General features: G+C 46.1%; 1 protein-coding gene across 1 annotated transcript; it reads right to left on the bottom strand.

Moving 5' to 3' along the window:
- Positions 1–6,920: 6,920 nt before the first annotated feature.
- Positions 6,921–18,990, bottom strand: RTCB (RNA 2',3'-cyclic phosphate and 5'-OH ligase). The gene is made up of 12 exons (XM_064155379.1): positions 18,806–18,990; positions 18,570–18,648; positions 17,781–17,848; positions 15,705–15,804; positions 13,819–13,975; positions 13,079–13,235; positions 12,802–12,961; positions 11,496–11,671; positions 10,759–10,947; positions 10,113–10,223; positions 9,328–9,447; positions 6,921–8,007 (listed from the first exon to the last, which is right to left on the bottom strand). The coding sequence occupies exons 1-12, from the start codon at positions 18,896–18,898 to the stop codon at positions 7,900–7,902; spliced, it is 1,518 nt and encodes a 505-aa protein (XP_064011449.1). The 5' UTR covers positions 18,899–18,990; the 3' UTR covers positions 6,921–7,899.
- Positions 18,991–20,163: the final 1,173 nt, after the last annotated feature.

The following is a 20,163-nucleotide window of genomic DNA, read 5'->3' as shown; positions in this document are numbered from 1 at the left end:
AGCACAGCCTGGATGCTCAGCAGGGCACTTCCTTTCCTCAGCAGATTGGTCAGCTCCTGGGCATTGCATGGGGTGACTTCAGGTTGCAGAGAGCAATTCTGGTCTCCCAGGTCGTCCTCCCAGCACTTCTTATCTATGTCTCACTCCTTTTCCAGCTTTAGCCTGCTCCCATGCTGTCATCTCCTCCTGCAAAAGGAAGTCCAGCTGCATCGAGATTGAGCCACTCAGTGGGGCTCTGTATGTGGGGAATGAGAGGTTGTGTCTTCACCTTTGTGTTGGAGACACTGGGACCCAAACATCCCCTTGAGCACCAAGATGCTCTTTCAGCTACTGTCCCTTAGCACATGAACACATGAAGACAGTGAATGCAAGGTGTGTTAAGCACTTCACACAGCTCTAGCTCCTGTATCCTCGGAACACAGAGGGGATGATCCCTGAATCAAGAGACCAACAAAAAGTGAGACTAAATGAAGTGATTTTTATCATCATTTGCGGACAGGACATCTAAGAAAATGAAGTGACTTGGCACAGGCTGGACAGGTCTGTGATGGGTAAGAGCACTGAAAGCTGCCTCTGGAGATATATCTAAATGCCTCAGCCTTACACTGAACTTTTCAGGAATGAGTCTGTGACAGAGAATTCACTTTGTGCCAGAGGAACAGGGAGGAGAGAAGGCAGCGATGGTGCTCTTGGCTGCTATTGATAATCATCAAATAGTTTGAATTCCTGACCGAGAGACAAGGAAACGAATATTTGTCTCACAAACAAGCTTCAGGTTTCTCAATCAAGATAAAACTTCTGTACCATCCACTGACCATTAAAGGAAGAGCTTGAGGGGTCTGGCAGGAGCAGCCAGAAGCCTGCATGTCTCCTGTTGACCGCAGCCCTGTGTCTGAGGCAGGGAAGGATAGGAGGGACAAGCCCTCTCCAGTGCAGTGTATAGATCCTGGCATGCTACATGCCTGTGAGCAACGGTCTCCCTCTCTGCTTGTCCCTCTGAGACCCAGCTGGCTGTCCTATGGGCACTGCAACCCTGCCTGAGACCTCTTCCATGGTGGGGGCGATTCTGTTCCGTGGAAGTGCCGACTGGGGCTGCATGGGGAGAAGTGCTCACGGTGCTGCCTGTGCTGCCCTGTCTGCACCCAAAGTTACCCTCCTGCCAGCACAGCCCTGTGTGCATCATGGGCTGGGCAAAGAGGTTTCCACTGGTGGAGAAGGTTCCCCTCTGCCCTAGAGCTCACTTTCCTCACCACAGATGGGTTCAGCCCTGCAGACACACAGAGGCTTATGTCAGGAAGGAGGTGAACAAAATCCCTTTCTGGGCTAGACTCAAAATATACAAATACTCAAAATAGAGAAGAAAATACCCTAAACACTAAAAAAAAATCAAAACAGAGAAGAAAGTGCTCATCACAATCCTTTTGAATCCGACTGATGCAAAGCACTGTTAGGGGTGAATGGAGAAATTCCCTTTAGCAACAGCTGCAGTACAAATACCCTCGAGGGAAAGAAATAATTTATAGTTGTACTTTCTTCTTCCTCATCCAAGAAGTGGTTAAGGATTTGGCAGGGCAACAGTGGAAGAGCCGATCAGCCTACCTATGATTTTAAAGCTTGATAACTTGTGTGTGAATGCCACAAATTTATATCCCAGCAATAATAAGCAGCAGTCAAAAGCAAAAGAACCTGTTTGCTTTTTTGTTTTTTAAGGATGAAAGCCAAAGACTTTGTAACCAGGTGATTTATCAGTAAGGCCAGGAAGCCCTCCTCGCCCTTCTGCTTAGAACTGGAAACAAAGCTAGGGAATGTTGTTGGGTTTTGTTACTATAACCTACCTGAGGACCAAAACAGAAGCAAAGCACAGTGCTGGTATCTGAAGACTGACTGCTGCAACCTGAAGGGTTCATAGTTGCTTATCACAGGGGGGTGCTTGCCAAAGGGTCTAGGGAGGTTTTGGTAACTGGTCTATATCCTTCCCTCTGCCATGGGCACTGAAGAGCACCAATTTAGGGATAGAAGCACATTTGGGTGCTTGTGCTGACACAGAGAAATTAAGGCTGAGGTCTATGCAATCTCTCATACACTGCAGGATAGGTAGGGTTCAAAGATTCAGATCCTCCTCCATCATTTCAAGTGCTCTATTAGCTTGCTTTTCATTTCCCTCCTTTCCCCCTTAGATTTTGTCATAAAACCCTAATGTCTTGTCCTCAAGTGTATGTATTCACATCTGCTGGCAGGCTGCTCTTCTCCCTGGGTGGCTCTTCCCTACAAGGGTGCTCAGGTTGACAATCTCCTACCACTTAATTGACTCAAGTAATAAGGTGCTGCTCTAACACATCAGGGCTTGGACCTTATCATGCACACACCCACTGCCACATCTTCGCCTGCAGGAGTTGCATCCCTCCCTCCCCCCCCTTGGGTGCCTGGGGGCCCCCCTCCCCATCTATTTCTTCTTCCCTTCCTGACACTTGGCATGGGATCAGGTTCTTTGGGATAACACTTCAGAGAGAAGTGCAGAAAGCCCAACCTACTTGACTGTGCAGGCTTACTGCAGCTAAGAATAGCAAGGGAAAGAGCCTGGGCTCCCAACTCATCTCTCCAGCATGAGGCACAGCTTGCACAGAAAAAAAGGGATCAGTGCCTCAGCAAGGGAAGGAAGAAAGGAGGAAACTGTTTTCCCCACTTCCATTCACCTGCAGGGCAAAACTGAGCCTAAGCAGACAGCAGAGTGATGTCTGTAGTTCATCTTGAGTACTGTGTTCAGTTCTGGGCCCCCCAGTTTAGGAGGGACATTGAGATGCTTGAGCGTGTCCAGAGAAGGGCGACGAGGCTGGGGAGAGGCCTTGAGCACAGCCCTACGAGGAGAGGCTGAGGGAGCTGGGATTGGTTAGCCTGGAGAAGAGGAGGCTCAGGGGAGACCTTATTGCTGTCTACAACTACCTGAGGGGAGGTTCTGGCCAGGAGGAGGTTGCTCTCTTCTCTCAGGTGGCCAGCACCAGAACGAGAGGACACAGCCTCAGGCTGCGCCAGGGGAGATTTAGGCTCGAGGTGAGGAGAAAGTTCTTCCCTGAGAGAGTCATTGGACACTGGAATGGGCTGCCCGGGGAGGTGGTGGAGTCGCCATCCCTGGGGCTGTTCAAGGCAGGATTGGACGTGGCACTTGGTGCCATGGTCTAGCCTTGAGCTCTGTGATAAAGGGTTGGACTTGATGATCTGTGAGGTCTCTTCCAACCTTGGTGACACTGTGATACTGTGAAGGGGGGGGGGGAGGGGGAAGCGCAGCAATCCAGGCTGTCCCTGGCACCTCTCTTTAGTAACAGACTCCATCACGAAAGGCTGATTCAAACACCTCACGATGTGAGGGCAGCCCAGCCCCTGCATGTCTTCTGCTAAGCTAGTAAATGTCAGATTAAGTGCTGCCAGATGACTCTGTTTCCCTTTCCTAGTCTTAATCTCTGCAGTTAAGACTAGTGCTTATTTTGGTTTCTAAATTTTATACACAATGTGGGCCAAAGCAATCTCCTGGGATTTGGGAGCAAGGGTGCAGCAAGATGGGGATGTGCACTGCACCACAAACAGCCAGGGGCAGCAGCATCTCAGACTGGGGATTGCTTGGTTGGTGCCTGAGGAGGACAAGTTGTTTATCTGCCTGGGAGCTTTTCTGTACCCTCTCCTCTCCCATCTCACCTCACTGCACCGAACGACCCCTATCCTCCCGTTATGTATTGCAACTAAACCAAACCCTACCACCAGAAACCACGTAATTATTGGCGCTTTGCAGGTGCCAGGTTACCATCTTCTGCTCCCTCCCACAGTGCCGAGGATGAAGCAGCTGCGCCCAGTGCTGCCCTGGCTGGGCAGCTGCAGAGCTCCTGCTTTTCTACCATGCACCTCTGTCACCAGATAGAAACCCAAAGGTGCTGGTGAACAAAATCCCTCGCCCTAGGACAGGGCTCAAGAGAGCAAAGCAAATGTCAGGTAGAGTCAAGGCTCTCTGCTTCACCGCAGCCTTCCTTCTGCAGGCAGGGGAGCGTGTTGGCACATGCTGCCGGAGGGATGGGGCTTTGCCTGGTCGCTTTGAAGACTGGCGGGGGGAGGGAGAAGAGGCCAGTGCAGCGTGTTTGTGTTTGAGAGGAACAAAGGACAGCGGAGGAGAGGGTGGGGGTGCCTGCGCCAGGGATATGTCAGAGATCACTCCTTCCTCCTGGCCCAGAACACCAGCCTGGGACCACCAGCGGAGGAGGAAGCAGGAAGAGGAAAGTTAGAGACAGGAGAAAAAAACCTCTCAGACCTTAGGATGGTGGTAAACAGGCAGACACCAGGCTCCCGAGCAGTGGGATGTGCCATACAGCACCAACTGGCCACAGCAAACAGCACTGCAAATACCTATCTTGCTAGGTCCCAGTTTCCCTTGCAGGAGGCTGAGTTAGGAGAGTTAGAGGGCCCTGGAGCACAAAGAGGAGGCCATCAGCTGCACTCCAGTTCTGCCATCTATTATGGCAAATGAAACACACTGCAGGGAAGCTGCCTTCTGGAGGGGTCTCGCACAGCCCAGGAGTTCAGTGCTGTCCCTGCTACCTCACACTTCACACCAGCAAGTGGCACTCTGCAGCATGAGGGTGCATTTAGAGGACTTCGTGAAAGAGCACCCACCAGCGACATAAACCTGAATGCTTTTCTGTGTGCTATTTAATGCTGTGCTGACAGTGACAGGAACCACACCTGCACAAACCCCTGAGGGCACCAGGAGCGTTCGGTTAGGTGCAAGAGATGAAGCACTGCCCCAGCTTGCTGTCCTTGCACAGCAGCAGGCCCTGTAGCAAGTCCTGTGAGCAGAGACAAGGAGGGTGCCATGAAACCCCCATCAGAGATCACAGAATGTTAGGGATTGGAAGGGTCCTCAAATGATCATCTAGTCCAATCCCCCTGCCAGACCAGGACCACTTAGAGCTGCTCACACAATGCATCCAAGCAGGTTTTGAATGTCTCCAGAGAAAGAGACTCCGCTACCTCTTTGGGTATCCTGTTCCAGTGCTCTGTCACCCTCACAGTGGAAAACTTTTTCCTTATGTTTATGTGGAACCTCCTATCTCCAACTGGCATCAGATGCTCCTTGCCCTATCATTAGGTATCACCAAGAGGAGCCTGGCTCCATCCTCCTGACAAGCATCCATTACATCTTTAGAAACATGAATGAAGTTGCCTCTCAGTCTCTTTTCCAAGCTGAAGACACCCAGGTTCCTCAGCTTTCCTCATAAGGCAGATGTTCCACTCCCTTAGTCATCTTTGTGGCTCTACACTGGACTTTTTCAGGCAGTTCCCCGAGCTCCTTGAACTGAGGAGCCCAAAATTGGACACAATATTCCAGATGCATCCTCAGCAAGGCAGAGTGGAGGGCAAGGAGTACCTCTCTCAACAACCCTTCTAATACAACCCAGGATGCCATTGGCCTTCTTAGCCACAAGGGCACATTGCTGGCTCATGGACCACAAGGTCTCTTTCCCTTGCACTGCTCTCCAACAGCTTAGTCCCTAACCTATACTGGTACATGGGGTTGTTCTTTCCCATAAGATAAAATCCTGTTTTCACTTGTGTCTAAAGTATGTCATGTCCTTTAGAAAGTGCTTTTGGAGCTAGAATCCACCAGGCATTTAAGGCAAATAACAGGCTCATGGTTCCTTGACTCACAGAGGAGGCTTCACTGCACATGTGGGGAGGCTTTTTCTCTGCCTGGCTGAGAGGGGAGAACAGACAGAAGAGGAGGGGAAAGGGAAGAAGAGCTATTTGGAGAAAAGGGACAGATTTGCTTAAACTTGGGTGTTTTCTCTAATTTGAAGAGCTGGGAGCTATGTTTTTCACTCCTGACTTTTTAGCTGGTTAGGAAACCAGCACTCTTCTCCATACAGCGTAACATATTAACTTACTTTTAATACTAGCTTTGCAAGAGGAAACCAGAACTGATAGCACTTCTTGCATGCTAATGCATGAACACTGATGGTTAGATGACTTAAGGCATACCCATGAATGCACTTCCACTGTACGTGGGTTCTGCTTGTTGTGAAAAACTCATGTCTGTCTCTCAATAGCAAGAGTTAACTGTGTTTTGAGGAATGCTGATTTTTAATTATGAATATTGTAAGGGTTCCCTAGCGTTCCACATCAGAGTCTGAAATATTTATAGACAGAAATTTCTGTTGGAACACCCATTTCAGCAGAACGTTTCAGTCAGTGGAGGCTAATTCATAGTCCTAAGTAAAATGTTTCTTGTTTTAAATTCAGCAACCGTGTCTCAGACCTCAGAGATGGCAATCTGGAACAACTCCATTGGAAAAAAAGCAGGGCTTAAAAAGAAACTGTCTGTAAAATCAGAGCCACAAGGACTCAGATCAGTGACTATTACTGCATATGCTGCTTCTGAACCTGCAGCAAATACAGTATTTGAACTTAAGAAATCAAAAAGCACAAAGCAGTTAAGTCAAGTAAAGTGCCATTATGCCTCCTGAGATCAACAGGTTTCAGCTAAGATCCTAAACTTAAAGGGCTGTTTCATCAGAAGGCACTGGAGTCCATCAATCATTACCTGCTCCTTTTACACGAGTTTCTGGCAGAGCTCCACTCTTGCTTTGAAGTTTTCCTCCCGCTGCCCTCTGGTGTCCGCATTGCAGGCTTACAGGCAAGCTCCACTTCTAATCCGTGAGGTGAACCCAGCAGGCCTTCAAATTGTAGCTATCATTCTCTAACCAAGGTGAGACAACAGCATTGCATTGTCCTTCTCTTGTACCAGAAATTATGCCATCTGCACACTTCCTTGCAAAATCCATCGTCTTAAGTGACAAAATGGGATGGTTTTCAAGCTCAGGTACGTACTTAAAGGTGGGACAACAGACATTTTACCCACAGAATAAACATGACAGACACAGTGCAATGTCCATCTTCCCATTTTATTTGTAATCCTCGAAATTTGGTGGAGATGGTCAGCTTCTCCTCTAGTCTTGGTTAAAGTATGTAAAAGTAACATCAGAAGTCACATAGTACTGGGCCTGACCCTGCAACTGGTCCTGCTTAAATGAGAGCTGCAAGACAGCAAGCAGGTATTACTCAATCCAACTTGAACATGCTTAGGACTTTGTGAAACGTTGGATTAGTACATCTTTAAGGTAAGTCACAACTTTTCTTGGGCAAACAAAACCTCCCAAGGCAATATACTCAGTCCCACTAGCATTTCCACAAGACTGTGGAACACCTGCTTGCACTAAACTAAGCCAAGTATATCAGGTGCTGTGTTAAACAGGAGAGGATGGGGGAAGAGGGGAGGTCTGTGCCTCAAGCCTAGCTAGTCTCTCTCAACCCAAGCAGGACACTACTCCCAACTCCAGATTTTTTACCTGATTGCCAGAAAACATACAGCATTATAGACTGTGCATAAAGGTCTCTGCAAACAGAGCACCTCTCCTTGCCCAGAAGCACTATACCCTATCAGAGTACTTCTATATGCAAAAGAGGTCCAGGCACTCAGGTGTGGGGACGGCAGATCTGGTTCATACCTCATCTTTGCTGATGGAGGTGGTCTTGCAGCACAGCAATTAGTGACAGCTCAGCAAGCCTCAAGTCCTGCCTGTGGAATCATCAGACAAATGGGAAGGAACTGCATGTAAAAACCAAGACTTACTAACTTTTGCCCTTTCCTCACAAGAAAATAACACCATACAACAAGGAGTGGTGGGGCATTAATTATGCCTATGAGGTGTTAAAAGCAGGGGTTTCCTCAGCTGTGTTTCCAGAACAAGGATGTGACATCTGAGCATCCTACAGAGTCCAAGAGGTGAGGGAAGATGATGGTTCTAGTCAGTTTTGTGTAAGGCCTGAAGATGCTGGTGCATTTCTGCTGCCTTCCAGTTCCTAGCCTTTTATAACAGCAATAGGTCTCAATTTAATGGCTTTCTTGCTGATACCAGCTGCATGGCAGGTGTTAACCACATCTGTCACATTCTTGTAAGACTCTGGTGCCTGGAGGGAGAAGAGAGGAAAAAAAACACAACAAAACTATAAACAACCCAAAGGCATAGGGTGTTAGATACAGGCTTTTGATATCCCCTCTTCTCTTTGCAGAAACAGAATCACATAAATTGAGGGTGCAGAAGCAGGCGAATATATTGAGAATCTTGCCAACTTATGTATCTAAGAACTCTATGAGACACTTAGCTTTCCAAATAACCATTCACTGCATTGGAGATAAAATACTAGCTATTTCCCTATAGTCCATCAGCACGTGAGAACACCAAACCTCACTGTTTGGCAGGAAGTCACTCCAACTTCCCCCTTAAAGATTTATTTTCACTGCTCCTTAGAGCTTAACTCCAGAGATTCCCCCTCCAGCATTCTGATAAGGAAGCTGCTCTTGACTTTAATGGGATCAACATGTCTGTACAATGCACAGTTCCAAATGATTAACACCCTTCTATGAGGGAGGTTGAGAACAGAAAGGACATTACATTGTGTTAATACAGAGGAACTGGAAGTCATAATATTTTAAGTTTTCTAGCCATTTAGAGTTCTCTTCTAGAGCAAATATAGGAATTTATCTTAAAAGAGGTGGATCTCTCATACACTGCTAATAATCTACATGACAGCTGCACTGTAAAAAAAACGTTTAAAGCTGGGAGAGCATCATTTAAGAAGAGAACCTATAAAACCTAACTACTTTTGTGATGCTCACAAAGATTTTCCAGGGTTGATCCCCATCACTAGGAAGAAGCAGAAAAAATCCTGTTCCATCACCTCACCAAACCTGATTGATTCTATATTCTATGGAATTCTATATTCTAGCACTTTCTATTCTGTGCTTAGAAACTGTCATGGCTGAGAGAGTTAATGCAGCTTTCATCTATGTTTTATTTTCACTATTATCTCTCTAGAGCTACCTAAAAAGAGGTAGCAATGAGGTTAGTATTGGCCTCTTTTCCCAAGTAATTAAAAACAGGACAAGAGGAAATGGAGGTGTTTAAGAGGAGGCTGGATGAGGCACTTAGTGCCATGGGTTAGTTAATTAGAAGAGTTAGGTGATAGGTTGGACTCGATGATCTCAGAGGTCTTTTCCAACCTGGTTGATTCTGTGAAAACCATACCCTCCCCAAATCTGTGAAACAGACATGTCCCCTTTCAGCAAGACTTTAGGGACTGGGAAGGCTGCACTGGGTAGCGCTACTGTGAATTGCCGAGGCTGTATATTTACAGGACATTACTGATCACCTAGCGCTGCAAAGAAGGTCATTCAACCAAAGAGCAAGACCCCCTTTTCCCTCCCACATACTAAAGTATTTAACTCACTTCTTCCATGACCAATTTAGGAGAAGCAACACGGATAGCAATGCCCATGTCAGCCAACTTGTCCAGCACATCCTGGAAGTCCAAGTTGCGTCGAGATTTGGCTCGAGACAGGGCACGTCCCTAGACAGAAGTTTTGTTAGTTCTATTTTTCATAGCTGTTTGGAAAACCAGAACTTTTTATATTAAAGAAAAACATTACTACATTATAAAGCAATCATAGAATGGCTGAGGGCACAAACTACAGTAATCCAGAAAACAGGAAATTGATTTAGACTTTAGGTGATGGACTCCTGCAAGATCTGCTATGGTATGATGGCAAGGAAAGTTCCATGTGTATAACGTGCAAGTTTGTAAATGTCTTTTTACTCAAACCACTTGTCAGTGTTCAGGAGTCAAGAGTTTTACTGAAAGCCATTTATCATTCTTGTCTCACACAGGAATGAACATCTTCTAAGTACTGATGGAGAGTCTCAGCATAGTTAAGCTTTCTTGTTAGCTCAAAGACAGCAAGATTTGGTAAAAGGAGCTCATTCTTCACATCTTCACCCTGACCCACACCTTATATAAAAGAGCATCCCCTAAATCTTCTGCAGCAGTTAAAGCTGTTCAGCAACAGACAAAGAGGACTTCAGCCTGCAGTAACCCTGGACTTGAATTACTGTGGCAAGGCTGCTCTCTAGTTGTACAACTAACAGATGAATCATATGCTAGACATCATTGAACAACCCTCTCCTCTGGATGACAGTCCAAATACAATCCCTTCCTGAAATGACTTTTTGACTTACAGCTCCATGGCAGGTAGTTCCGAAGGTCTCAGTCATGCCTTGCTCTGTGCCTGTAAGAACATAGCTACAGGTGCCCATAGTCCCACCGATCAAAACAGGCTGTCCAGTCAGCTGTGGATGCAAATGACAATTAATTCACCTAGAAAAAGCCTAAAGAACTCATTCTTAATAAAAGTCTGAGAAGAACCACATCTCCAGAAAATGAGGCCACATTCCCATTCCCTCAGAGCAATCCCTGTTTGCCTCAGGTGCCTGGTATCAAGAATTCCAGAGAACTAACTGCACTGAAAGATGCAGACTAGCAGATCTAAAGATGTGTCCAACACAGACAAGGCAAACACTGAAGCCTGCCCTAAATATGAAATGTTTCCTTCCTTAGAAGGACTTATAACCACTGTGGAACCACTTAAGACTTGGACTTAGTCCACTTGGGCTTAGAACCACTGTGGGTGAGGAGCAGAAGGAGAGCTTGGTGTCCTACACTGAACACACCAAAAATCAGAGTATCACCATCCCACTAGGTGTCCATGGCTGTTAGTCAGAAAAATAAAGAGAACAGGATTTGTTTCTCTGTTAAGAGACCCCCACAACTGCCCAATTAATCCAGAAATATCTTCTGACTTCCTTATCACACAGGTAAACTTACTTGATAATCAACAGCAATAAGAGGATGGTGTGGAGGGAAGGCCCTGGTTGATCCCTTCCTGTGCACTAGCAGAGTGCGCTCCTTTCCATCCACTACATGCTGCTCCACTTTGGCAATGTTGTGAGACACATCATAGATAACATGCATATCAAGGTCATCTGGGGTGGTGTTGAAGACTTTGGCAAAGGCCTAAAAAGAAAGCAAATCAGCACTTGAAATACAAGAAGATAACTGTTGCATACCTGTGGAAGATTTACATCTTTTTAGGAATCAAAAGCAACAAATCTACTTAGAAGTGTTTCTTACCGATGAAGTCAGTGACCTAAACTGGTATTTCAATCTAACTTAGCCACGACAGAATTGAATACAAACCACAGTACTGAATGTGACAGGGCTGGACAGCCTAGATTGTTTATCTGCTCATTGGCAGTTTTAACACTGGAATTCAATCAGGTATTAGCCAGATAAATTCTTGCAACTTTCAAAAGATGGCTTCAGCAGCACAAGAACAATTTTCTTGTATCCTCTTCCACCAGTTCCAGGCATTTTCAAAAATCCAGTGATGCTGAGAGGTTTTAGATGAGATTGGCATGACTGCAGCTTTATGTAAGTCTCTCCAGAAAACAATGCTTAAGCAGCACAAAGAAGAGAATTATGTTAAATACTGCAGCTAATTCTGTGTTCTGTGATAAAGCAGATGAGTACCAACACATCAGCAGAGACAACTCCTCTTGTACCTGTCTGGTGAGAAAAGTCATAGAAGAGCGGTTGACCCACGCGTAGTTCCCAGCAGCTGCCATTCCCTTCAAATAATCCTGCCCCTCTGCGGAGGCGATCCTGGCACATGCCAGCTGGCGATCATTCACGATGATTTTGTCCCGTTTCATGGCTTTTTCCATAGCCACCAAAGCATCTGGGAAATAAATGCAAGTCTAAGTGAGTTCTTCATGTTGTTTCAGCATGTGAGATTACCACTGTGGACTATAATTTACGTTCCAAAACTGAACGCATCTGTCCAATGGTCAAACCTATGGCTGCTTCTAAAATGCAGAAGTGAAGAAGTGGCAGAAGAGCATCAGTTGTTTGCAAACAGCATTCCCTAACACTATTCTATGGAGGTGGTGGAAGCGCCGTCCCTGGGGGTCTTCAAGAAAAGACTGGATGAGGCACTTGGTGCCATGGTCTAGTTGACTGGATGGGGCTGGGGGATAGGTTGGACTGGATGATCTTGGAGGCCTCTTCCAGCCTGGTTGATTCTATGATTCTATTTTTAGAAGGAAAAGAGCCTCAAATATTCTGAGAGACTCAAAAATATTCTGTGCTTAGACAGAAGCAGTTCAATCTAGTGATACATTCTAATAATGCGAGCACCTCATTTGGGTTCAAAACAAGAAAAGCAGATGTAAAACCCTTTTACACCCAAGAACAATCTTTTCTTTTTCTGCTGCAGGAATGCCTGCCTCTGTTACACCAGAGATTATAGACTCACTATCCTAAGCAAATATATATAAAGACAGGCCTGCTACCAGAGGATTCAGTGAAAATCTGCATACTCTCTCATCACAGAATAGTATTTGGGTTGGAAGGGACTTTTGGAAAGTTGTGTAATCCTACCACTTGCTCAAAGCAGTGTTTAGGTTGCTCAGGGTCTGATTCAGTTAGGTTTTGAGTATCTCCAAGGATGCTGGTTCTACAACCTCTCAAAATAACCTGTTACAGCATTTGAACACTTTAATGGTTAAAAAACACATGAAAATGTTAGCACCTAACTGAAATTTCCCATGTTCTAGCATAAGTCAGCCATCTCTTAAGCTACCACAGTGCAGATGAATAAAAGCAAGGTCAATACTCTGCATGAACAAAGACAATTAAGCCATAGGTTTTAAAGTTACACTGCTGTGAGCTCGAGTAGACAAAACTCAAGGCAAACCATGTCAAGAGAACTCAGAATAGGCTCAACAATTACACCCCAAGAAATGCCAACAAGCCCACCAAAGTGAGGAGTTTGCTTCACTCCAGGTATCTGCACCAGTCAGATCATACCTGTGGCAACCTGGTGGCCCAGACCTCTGCTGCCACTGTGGATCATCACGCACACCTGCCCTTTGTGGTCGATGCCCATCTTCCTGGCAGCGTACTCGTTGTAAATGTCATCCACAACCTGGATCTCAGCATAATGATTTCCTGCTCCCAGGGTTCCCAGCTGCCAATCACAACACACCAATCATACAATGCTAGCAAGGCAGCCCTGGGGAAAGCTATGGGAATATGGACAAATGGAACTGTGGGAACAATCAGCACTCTTGAAAGATAACATTACCTGAGGCAGGCCTCTCTTCTTTGCTCTCGAGGAGACCTTATTTGGGTCAGCCTGCAGCATTCTTCCATATTCTTCACAGTGCTCCTTGTCCTCTGCCCAGGCATAGCCTTCCCGGAGAGACCAGTCCACACCCATCTCTAGTGCCTCTTCCAAATCCCTGCAGTTATCACACAGCTATGTTAGGGTGGTAATCTTTGGATATGCTTAAAATACCATTGGACATGGCCATGAGAACCTGATCTAACTTTGCTGCTAGACCTACCTTCATACTTAGCCTTACTATCTGTAAGGAGCTGGATAAGATGACCAAGAGGAACCATCCAACCTGAATTATTCCTTGGTTTTATGATCAGCCCCCAAGTCCCCTAACAAGTCCAGTTTCTTAATACAACATGAGCATCAAGTTCTACAAATATATTCACTTTAGATAGGCCACCATAACTTTTTCCTCTTCCTTGTGTGAAAATGTATTTTCTCTCTCATCCCTTTAAAAAAATATCTTTACATTCAAAGAAGTTTTCTGTCAGAACAATTTTTGGTTATTTCAGGGTTTTAAATAGTTGACTTTGTGCGCTGATGACTGTGCCAATCCTCCTGGTGAAGCACTTACACAGGAAGTATGCAAAGTGGTTTGAAATTATTTTTCCTTTCTTAAAGTCCCCCACTGATGAATCTGTCATCAAAATAAAGATCCAGTGATGTCCTCTCTAGTAATGTGCACAAAAAAGCCATTCTCTTACTTGGCATTCATGGGGATGACACCTTTGGAGCCAACACCAACAGGAATGTGGTCAAACATAGCCTGGGCAAGCTGCTCCTTCACAGGCTGCACGTCACTTTCATCCAAATTTGTACGCAGTAAGCGGACACCACAGTTGATGTCAAATCCGACACCACCTAGATGTGGGGGAAAGCCATGGAGTTAGTAAGAAAGCATGTGCTACTGGTGAGCACTCGCTGAATACTCATCTTAAATCAGTGTCTTTGCTGACAGGGAGAATTCATGTAAACTTACACCTTCTTTCTGACACAAGACAGAAGTGCATTAAACGTCATTATAAACAGATTTACACCAAGCCATGGATTTCAAGACAGCCAAAAATGTGGTCTTGCAGAGAAAAAAATGAAAGCTCTTGAAAAAACAGTTTTTCAGTTTTGAGCCTATGCTCTGCAGGCATAGCTATACAATTGCCTACAAAGGTCTGTGTTAACGAGGTTGCTCCAGCAAGTAGACAAAGAGACATAACTATAAAGTACACCGTCTACAGAAAATACAGAGGATATTCTTCTTCTGCCTAAGTGTGATGGTTTGGGTGTTCCCTGCCCCTGACACTTTGTAAATCACCCAGACTAGACTCAGCCGGCTCTGGAAATATGAATGAAGCTTATATTTACAGCTAGCACAATATACAAGCAGATATTTACAGTATATACAGTTAAATACACACATATACAAGGTAAAAGGTAATACAGAAACACAACTCCCCTCCCAGAAACCTGAGTCCCCAGGAGGGGCTCCCAACCACCCCTTCACCTTCCCCTACCCCTCTCAACCTTACCCCAGACCCAAGGAAGAACAGAGGTTCGGCCAGGGGGTTAGGAAGCAAAGTCGATTAGTCCAAAATGAAGGGTGAGGTTAGAGAGTAAGATGCAGCTCAGCCAGCAGCCCAAGTGAGAGTGGTTATCTGTATTTTTATTTCTTGTTCCTATACATCTCAGCAAGCCTGTGAGTGAAGTAGACATCGCCATTGTGTTCCTTTTACAGCCTGCAATCTAGTTCTTCTCACCGAAGCATTCTAGCCTGTTTCAAACTAGCACACTAAGGTCAGAAGAAAGTACTAGGTATAAGCATGGCTCCCTGATCCAAGATGTTCTACAGAGAAAGTCCCTTTTGAATCTTCACTGGAATAAATGGTAATTAGTGATAATGATAAGTGATAAATACTTACAGGGAATATTAAACTTCTGTGCTTAGTGTTTAGCTTCACTCTTAGGTATCAAATAAATACTACAGGGCATGGTCTAATGTGAAAGACAAATCATGCCACATTTACTAGTGAAGGCTCTGGTATTAATTAGTGCTAGAGCAGGGATCCCAGACTAAGAGATGCTGCATGAGAGTCAATAAGGAACACTGGAACTGCCAGAAGGAAACATGAAATGCAAGTATCATGTGTCACAACAACTGCAATAGCATCTCCAGACCATCAGTAAATAAAGACCTGAGTGTTCATTAAAAAGACAAAGACATTTTAGGGTGGGAATTTTAATAAAGTGTGGAAAGCATGTTTTCAAGCATTGTTCAAAGGAAGGCACTGTTTTTTTATCAACCTGGTAAAAACAAAGTTCAAAGTCTTTTGCTCTCTCTTAAAAGCTGACAGGTATTATAAGCCCAAGCCAAAACCACAAGGGCAATTCTCATTACTGTTTAGATATTTTTAGTTTAACCACCTGCTCCATAAAGATTTTGAGTGCACAAGTTAAGCACATTTTAACTACCTATAATTCTCATGTTCTATTGGGGCTGTTTTTGCTTTGGTTCTGTATATAAAGACCTGCCACTTGAGAAAATATTTTTATGCCATCTCAGCTATTTCTCAGTGCTGGTTATGTCAGTCTTCCTTACCTGGTGAAACCACTGCTTCAGGATCATTCATATCAAAGGCAGCCATGTTGCCAATGGCAAAGCCATAGCCAGAATGGACATCTGGAAGGCCTATTGATCTCTGAAAGAGAATGAAGGCAATGTTAGAGTTTTACGAACCTCTACACTGCACAGGGTCACCTTGGTTATGCTCTGCCTTGTGTCACATTTGCAAACAAATGTATTAGAAGAGAATTGATGTTCAGACATAGATGAAGTAAATACATCAATTCAGGTATCTAATCTCCTGCACTTACAGGACAGACAATCAAAGAAAGCAAAGAGCAGAAAGCAGAGACTGTTTACAAAGGCCTGTGGTGACAGGACAAGGGGCAATGGCTTCAAACTAGAGAAAAGCAGATTTAGGTTGGACGCTAGGCACAGATTCCTTACCATGAAGGTAGTGGAACACTGGAATAGGTCACCTGGTGAGGTGGCTGGGGACGCATCCCTGCAGATATTTGAAGTGAGGCTTGACAGGGCTCTGGGCAACCTGATCTAGTTGAGGATGCCCCTGCTTACTGCAGATGAGGTTGGACTGGATGACTTTCAGAGGTCCCTTCCAATCCAGACCATTCTATGATTCTATATCTCATGCAGAAGCAAGCACCTAGTGGCTAGTCAGCTGAGATGCCCCCTTGGCTCTACTGACTAGATCAGATGCTGAAAACACTTAAATGTAGGAATACAATCTCAAACTGAATTCTAACCTAGGTTTTCCTTGGATGCAAGATAACTACTTTATGCTAATTATGAGTAGCATAAAGCAGAGGCCAAGAGTGAAGATGAGTTTGTCTTTATCAAGTTTCATCTAGAGATGTCTGCAATATTTAAATACTGTAAATGTAACAAGGGAAGAGTTTAGTGATATGAAATGGAATCATAAAACAGTCAGTATTTTCTCTTCATATCTGTGTCATCAAACCTTGACCAAAGATTGCACCCTGCAGGCAGAAAGAAGTCATTCTTCTAGGATTATATCCTGAGAGGACAGGACAAGATAGTTTATACAAGAATTCTTTTTATTGATCCTTTTCTTATTAGTTCTGAAGAAATTAAGAGCATGCTTCTACCCAGATCCACAAGTCCAAAGTGTATCTAGCCTGGCAATTTTAGATTAGGACACCACTAATAGCACTCCACAATCAGTTCAAGCAAACAACAAAAATTAAAACCCTAAACATGTGGAAAGCTGTCAGAAACTGGAGCTTTTCAGTATGTGTTAAACTGTCACCATATGTCAAAAAGAACAATACTGGGCAGTGGGATTATGTTCTTCTTCTGCCTCCCCTCCCCATCACAACGAAATCTTTTATTTGGAAATAAAACATGAAGATTTGAATGGATTGATGATCTCTCCTAAGAACTAGCAGCCAAAATTCTCATTTTAATTGGTTACCAGTCTAGCTTACTCCCTTTTTTGGTTGACCACTGAGGCATTTTAACAGCATGATGCAATGCTTTAGTTACAGACAAAAATTCTGTCACCAAGAGAAACGAAGAAAATTTGTTATTTGTCACTTATTAGATGCAATATTGAACAAGAAAAACATTATGTCCACATCATACTTAGCAGTTCTTGAAAAGTGCCCCAGCCTGCTCTTTTCCTCACATATCATCATACCTGATGCTTTGCTTTCAAAAACGCACGAGGCGAGGGATAAGAGTTTGAGTGCACAGGAAGGCTCACTACCAACATTAGGGCAGCAATGCAAGTGCAGACAAGAGGTCTTCCTGTGGTCTCCTCACTTCCCTCAAAACCAACAGTCTGTATGGGCCATGGGGGAAAGGTGGTTTAAGCAAACTGAAACAGCAGAAAGCAATGCTACAAAAGCTTCAGTAGAAAGGCAGTTAATTGTAAGTGGCTATTTCCTTTTCTGACACCTTAATCACCTACCCTTGCAAACGTTCCTTTATCAGAAACGGGCTCCTAACACAGCCTGTCTCAGAAAGAATACTGGTCCATATCCCTTCTCACAACAGAGCTCCCATTTGTAAGGCAATAATCCCTGGTAAACAGGAACAGAAGAGGAGCAAATTTTCAGAGCAGTTACTCACATGCACAATGCCAGGTAATGCAGCCACATTCCCAATCTGTTTCATAGCAGGCAAAAAGCCACCTGCACCTGAAAAGGCAAGAGGAAATGAAAAGAATTAATCTGATAATTAACTACGGTAACCACAGTGAAGCACTTTCTGAAGAGGTTCCTCAAAACTCTGTCAACTCAGAAGTGCATCATCAGCAGGCATTCTTCATATAAAGTGCCTGGCATGACCTAGTTATGAGTTACAAGGTTTAAGCCCACCTTATGCTGTTTAGAGCCTTGGGTTAGGGTAACACTTCTGTGTTACAGAAGTGGTAACTTCTTCTGTGGTGGTAACCACTTCTGTGGTAACAGCAGAAGTGTGTTATCCCAGCCCAGATATCAGATCTGGATCCAGCCCTGTGCCCTACTGCTGCACAAAACAGCCTTGGTTACAACCCCCTATTAAACTCTGAGCGTAAGTATTCAGGGAGTGCACAAAGGGCTACTGGCAAGGCTGTACCTGTCCATCTGATGTGGGCAGAGGACATGATCCACCTGCAGACGACAGCCCTGTGCATGGTCACCAGGCCGCAGTGGCTGGCAAGGCAGAAAATAAACGAGGTGCTGTTCACTGCTTCTCCACGCCTACTAGCTGGGTCTGCTCCCGATGCCCCTGCTCCATCCTGATTCCTTCAGGGCCCACAGAAAGGGTGGTGTGAACCTGGGCGCTCAGTAAGGGCTTCGAGACTGTGCCAAGGAGCGTGTGGGGACACTCTCTGGGTCAGATGGACCCCAACCCACTCCCCTCCACCGGACGCACCTCCACCGCGGCAGGCATTGCGCAGCTCCTCGAACATCAGCTTCTCCAAAGGGTCGTTCACGTAGAAAACGCCTTCCACCTGCGGGGAGACCTGTCAGGGAGGCCTGCACCAGACCTGTCCAGGGCTGCCGCCGGCGCCTTGCCGGGCAGCCCTCCTGCCCCCTTCAGATGGGCCACCCCTCACCACCCGACCCCCCACGGGGCTCCTGGTTGGCCTCAGTCTTCCCACCACGCACATGCATATTCGGCACGAAGCCCTTCTTGATCCGCCAGCAATTCTTGTCGATCTTGTCCAGGTACTGCAGCTCATCATTGTAGCTTCGGCTCATGGTGGCGGCAGTGCGGTCCTGGCCGACAACCCCGCGGCAACGCGGAACAGCACCCGTTCCACCGCACGGCTCGACGGCGGCCGCCGAGGATCATGACGCCTCAGCGCCGCAGAGAGCGGACGGGAACCGCCTAGGGTCAAACATCTTCGGCGCGAGTTGGCGCGGGAGTTGGAGGCTACTGTCGCCCCCTGGCGTCCTACCGCGGAGCGGCGTTTACGCTACCAGGGCGCTGCCGTAGCCAGTTCCGCGCGTCCGGACTGCCTGGCACATGTGCAGGGTGGCCGCTCGCGTCCTTCGCCACGGGTGGGCAGAGACCCTCTTTGGCCAACCGGCATGTTTTTGCCCTGTCGCTCCCTCACCCCTGCCTCGAGAAGAGCCGGACTCGACAGCATGAGGCCTGGAGACGGTCCAGCCTGGCAGAAATGCAGCGTCGAGTCCTGCTCCCAGCGCAGGGCAGACCCCAGTTTGGTCTCGTTACATGGCCACAGGGTCATCCGCACAGCACCGGAGCTAGTGGCGCAGGCCGGGAGAGGCAGCGGGCACCTGTCCGGGGAGGGCGTGAAGGCGAGCACAGGCCGGGACCGCACTGGGGTGGGGGAGCTTGGCCCGGTCCCCTCCTCACTCACACTGTGCACTTTTGATCTGTGTTTGCAAAAGGAACAAGTGTTTTTCCCCCTACCCGTGGCTAAAGGCAGACGTGTGTCTGTGTGTGCTGTCCCCCCGGGGCAGGGCAGGGCAGTTCTGGCCTGCAGGGTATTTGGGTAGCACTCTGCTGCAGGTAGATGGATGGACTTTGCTCAACTGCAGCAGTTGGGCAAAAGTTGTTTGCACCTCAATTTCCTTTCTCAGCATGAGCAAAACAGCCCTTTGCTGTATCATCTTGTGTTGAAATGGGCTCCTGTTGAAGAGTGAGATGCAGGGATGGCTATGGTACGGGCCAGATGGATGGGGCTTTGCTCCAGGGTTTGGGTCTCAAAAGCATCAGAACATAGTAAGACACAGCATCCTCTCCTCTGTTCCTACGGGTTTGGGAAGCCTGAGCCTGTTTGCTGTTTAGGCTTGGGCAAAGAACACCACCTAAGCATTCTGGGGCTGGTGTATCCCTCTGCATAACTCCGTTCAGATTTGCCAGCTAATAAAAGTTGAAAGAAGAGAAAGGAAAGAAGAAAGGCTGTAACACACACCATACCAAAATGAAGTAAGAAGTACTGTAAGTATTTCAATCCAGAGAAATACTGTTAAAGATTAGACTTGTAAGACTTACA

This window comes from Pogoniulus pusillus, chromosome 15 (assembly GCF_015220805.1).
Source record: "Pogoniulus pusillus isolate bPogPus1 chromosome 15, bPogPus1.pri, whole genome shotgun sequence".
Classification (NCBI taxonomy): domain Eukaryota; kingdom Metazoa; phylum Chordata; class Aves; order Piciformes; family Lybiidae; genus Pogoniulus; species Pogoniulus pusillus.
Note: the sequence above shows the minus strand (reverse complement) of the source record. Positions and strands in the feature narration are given on the sequence as shown.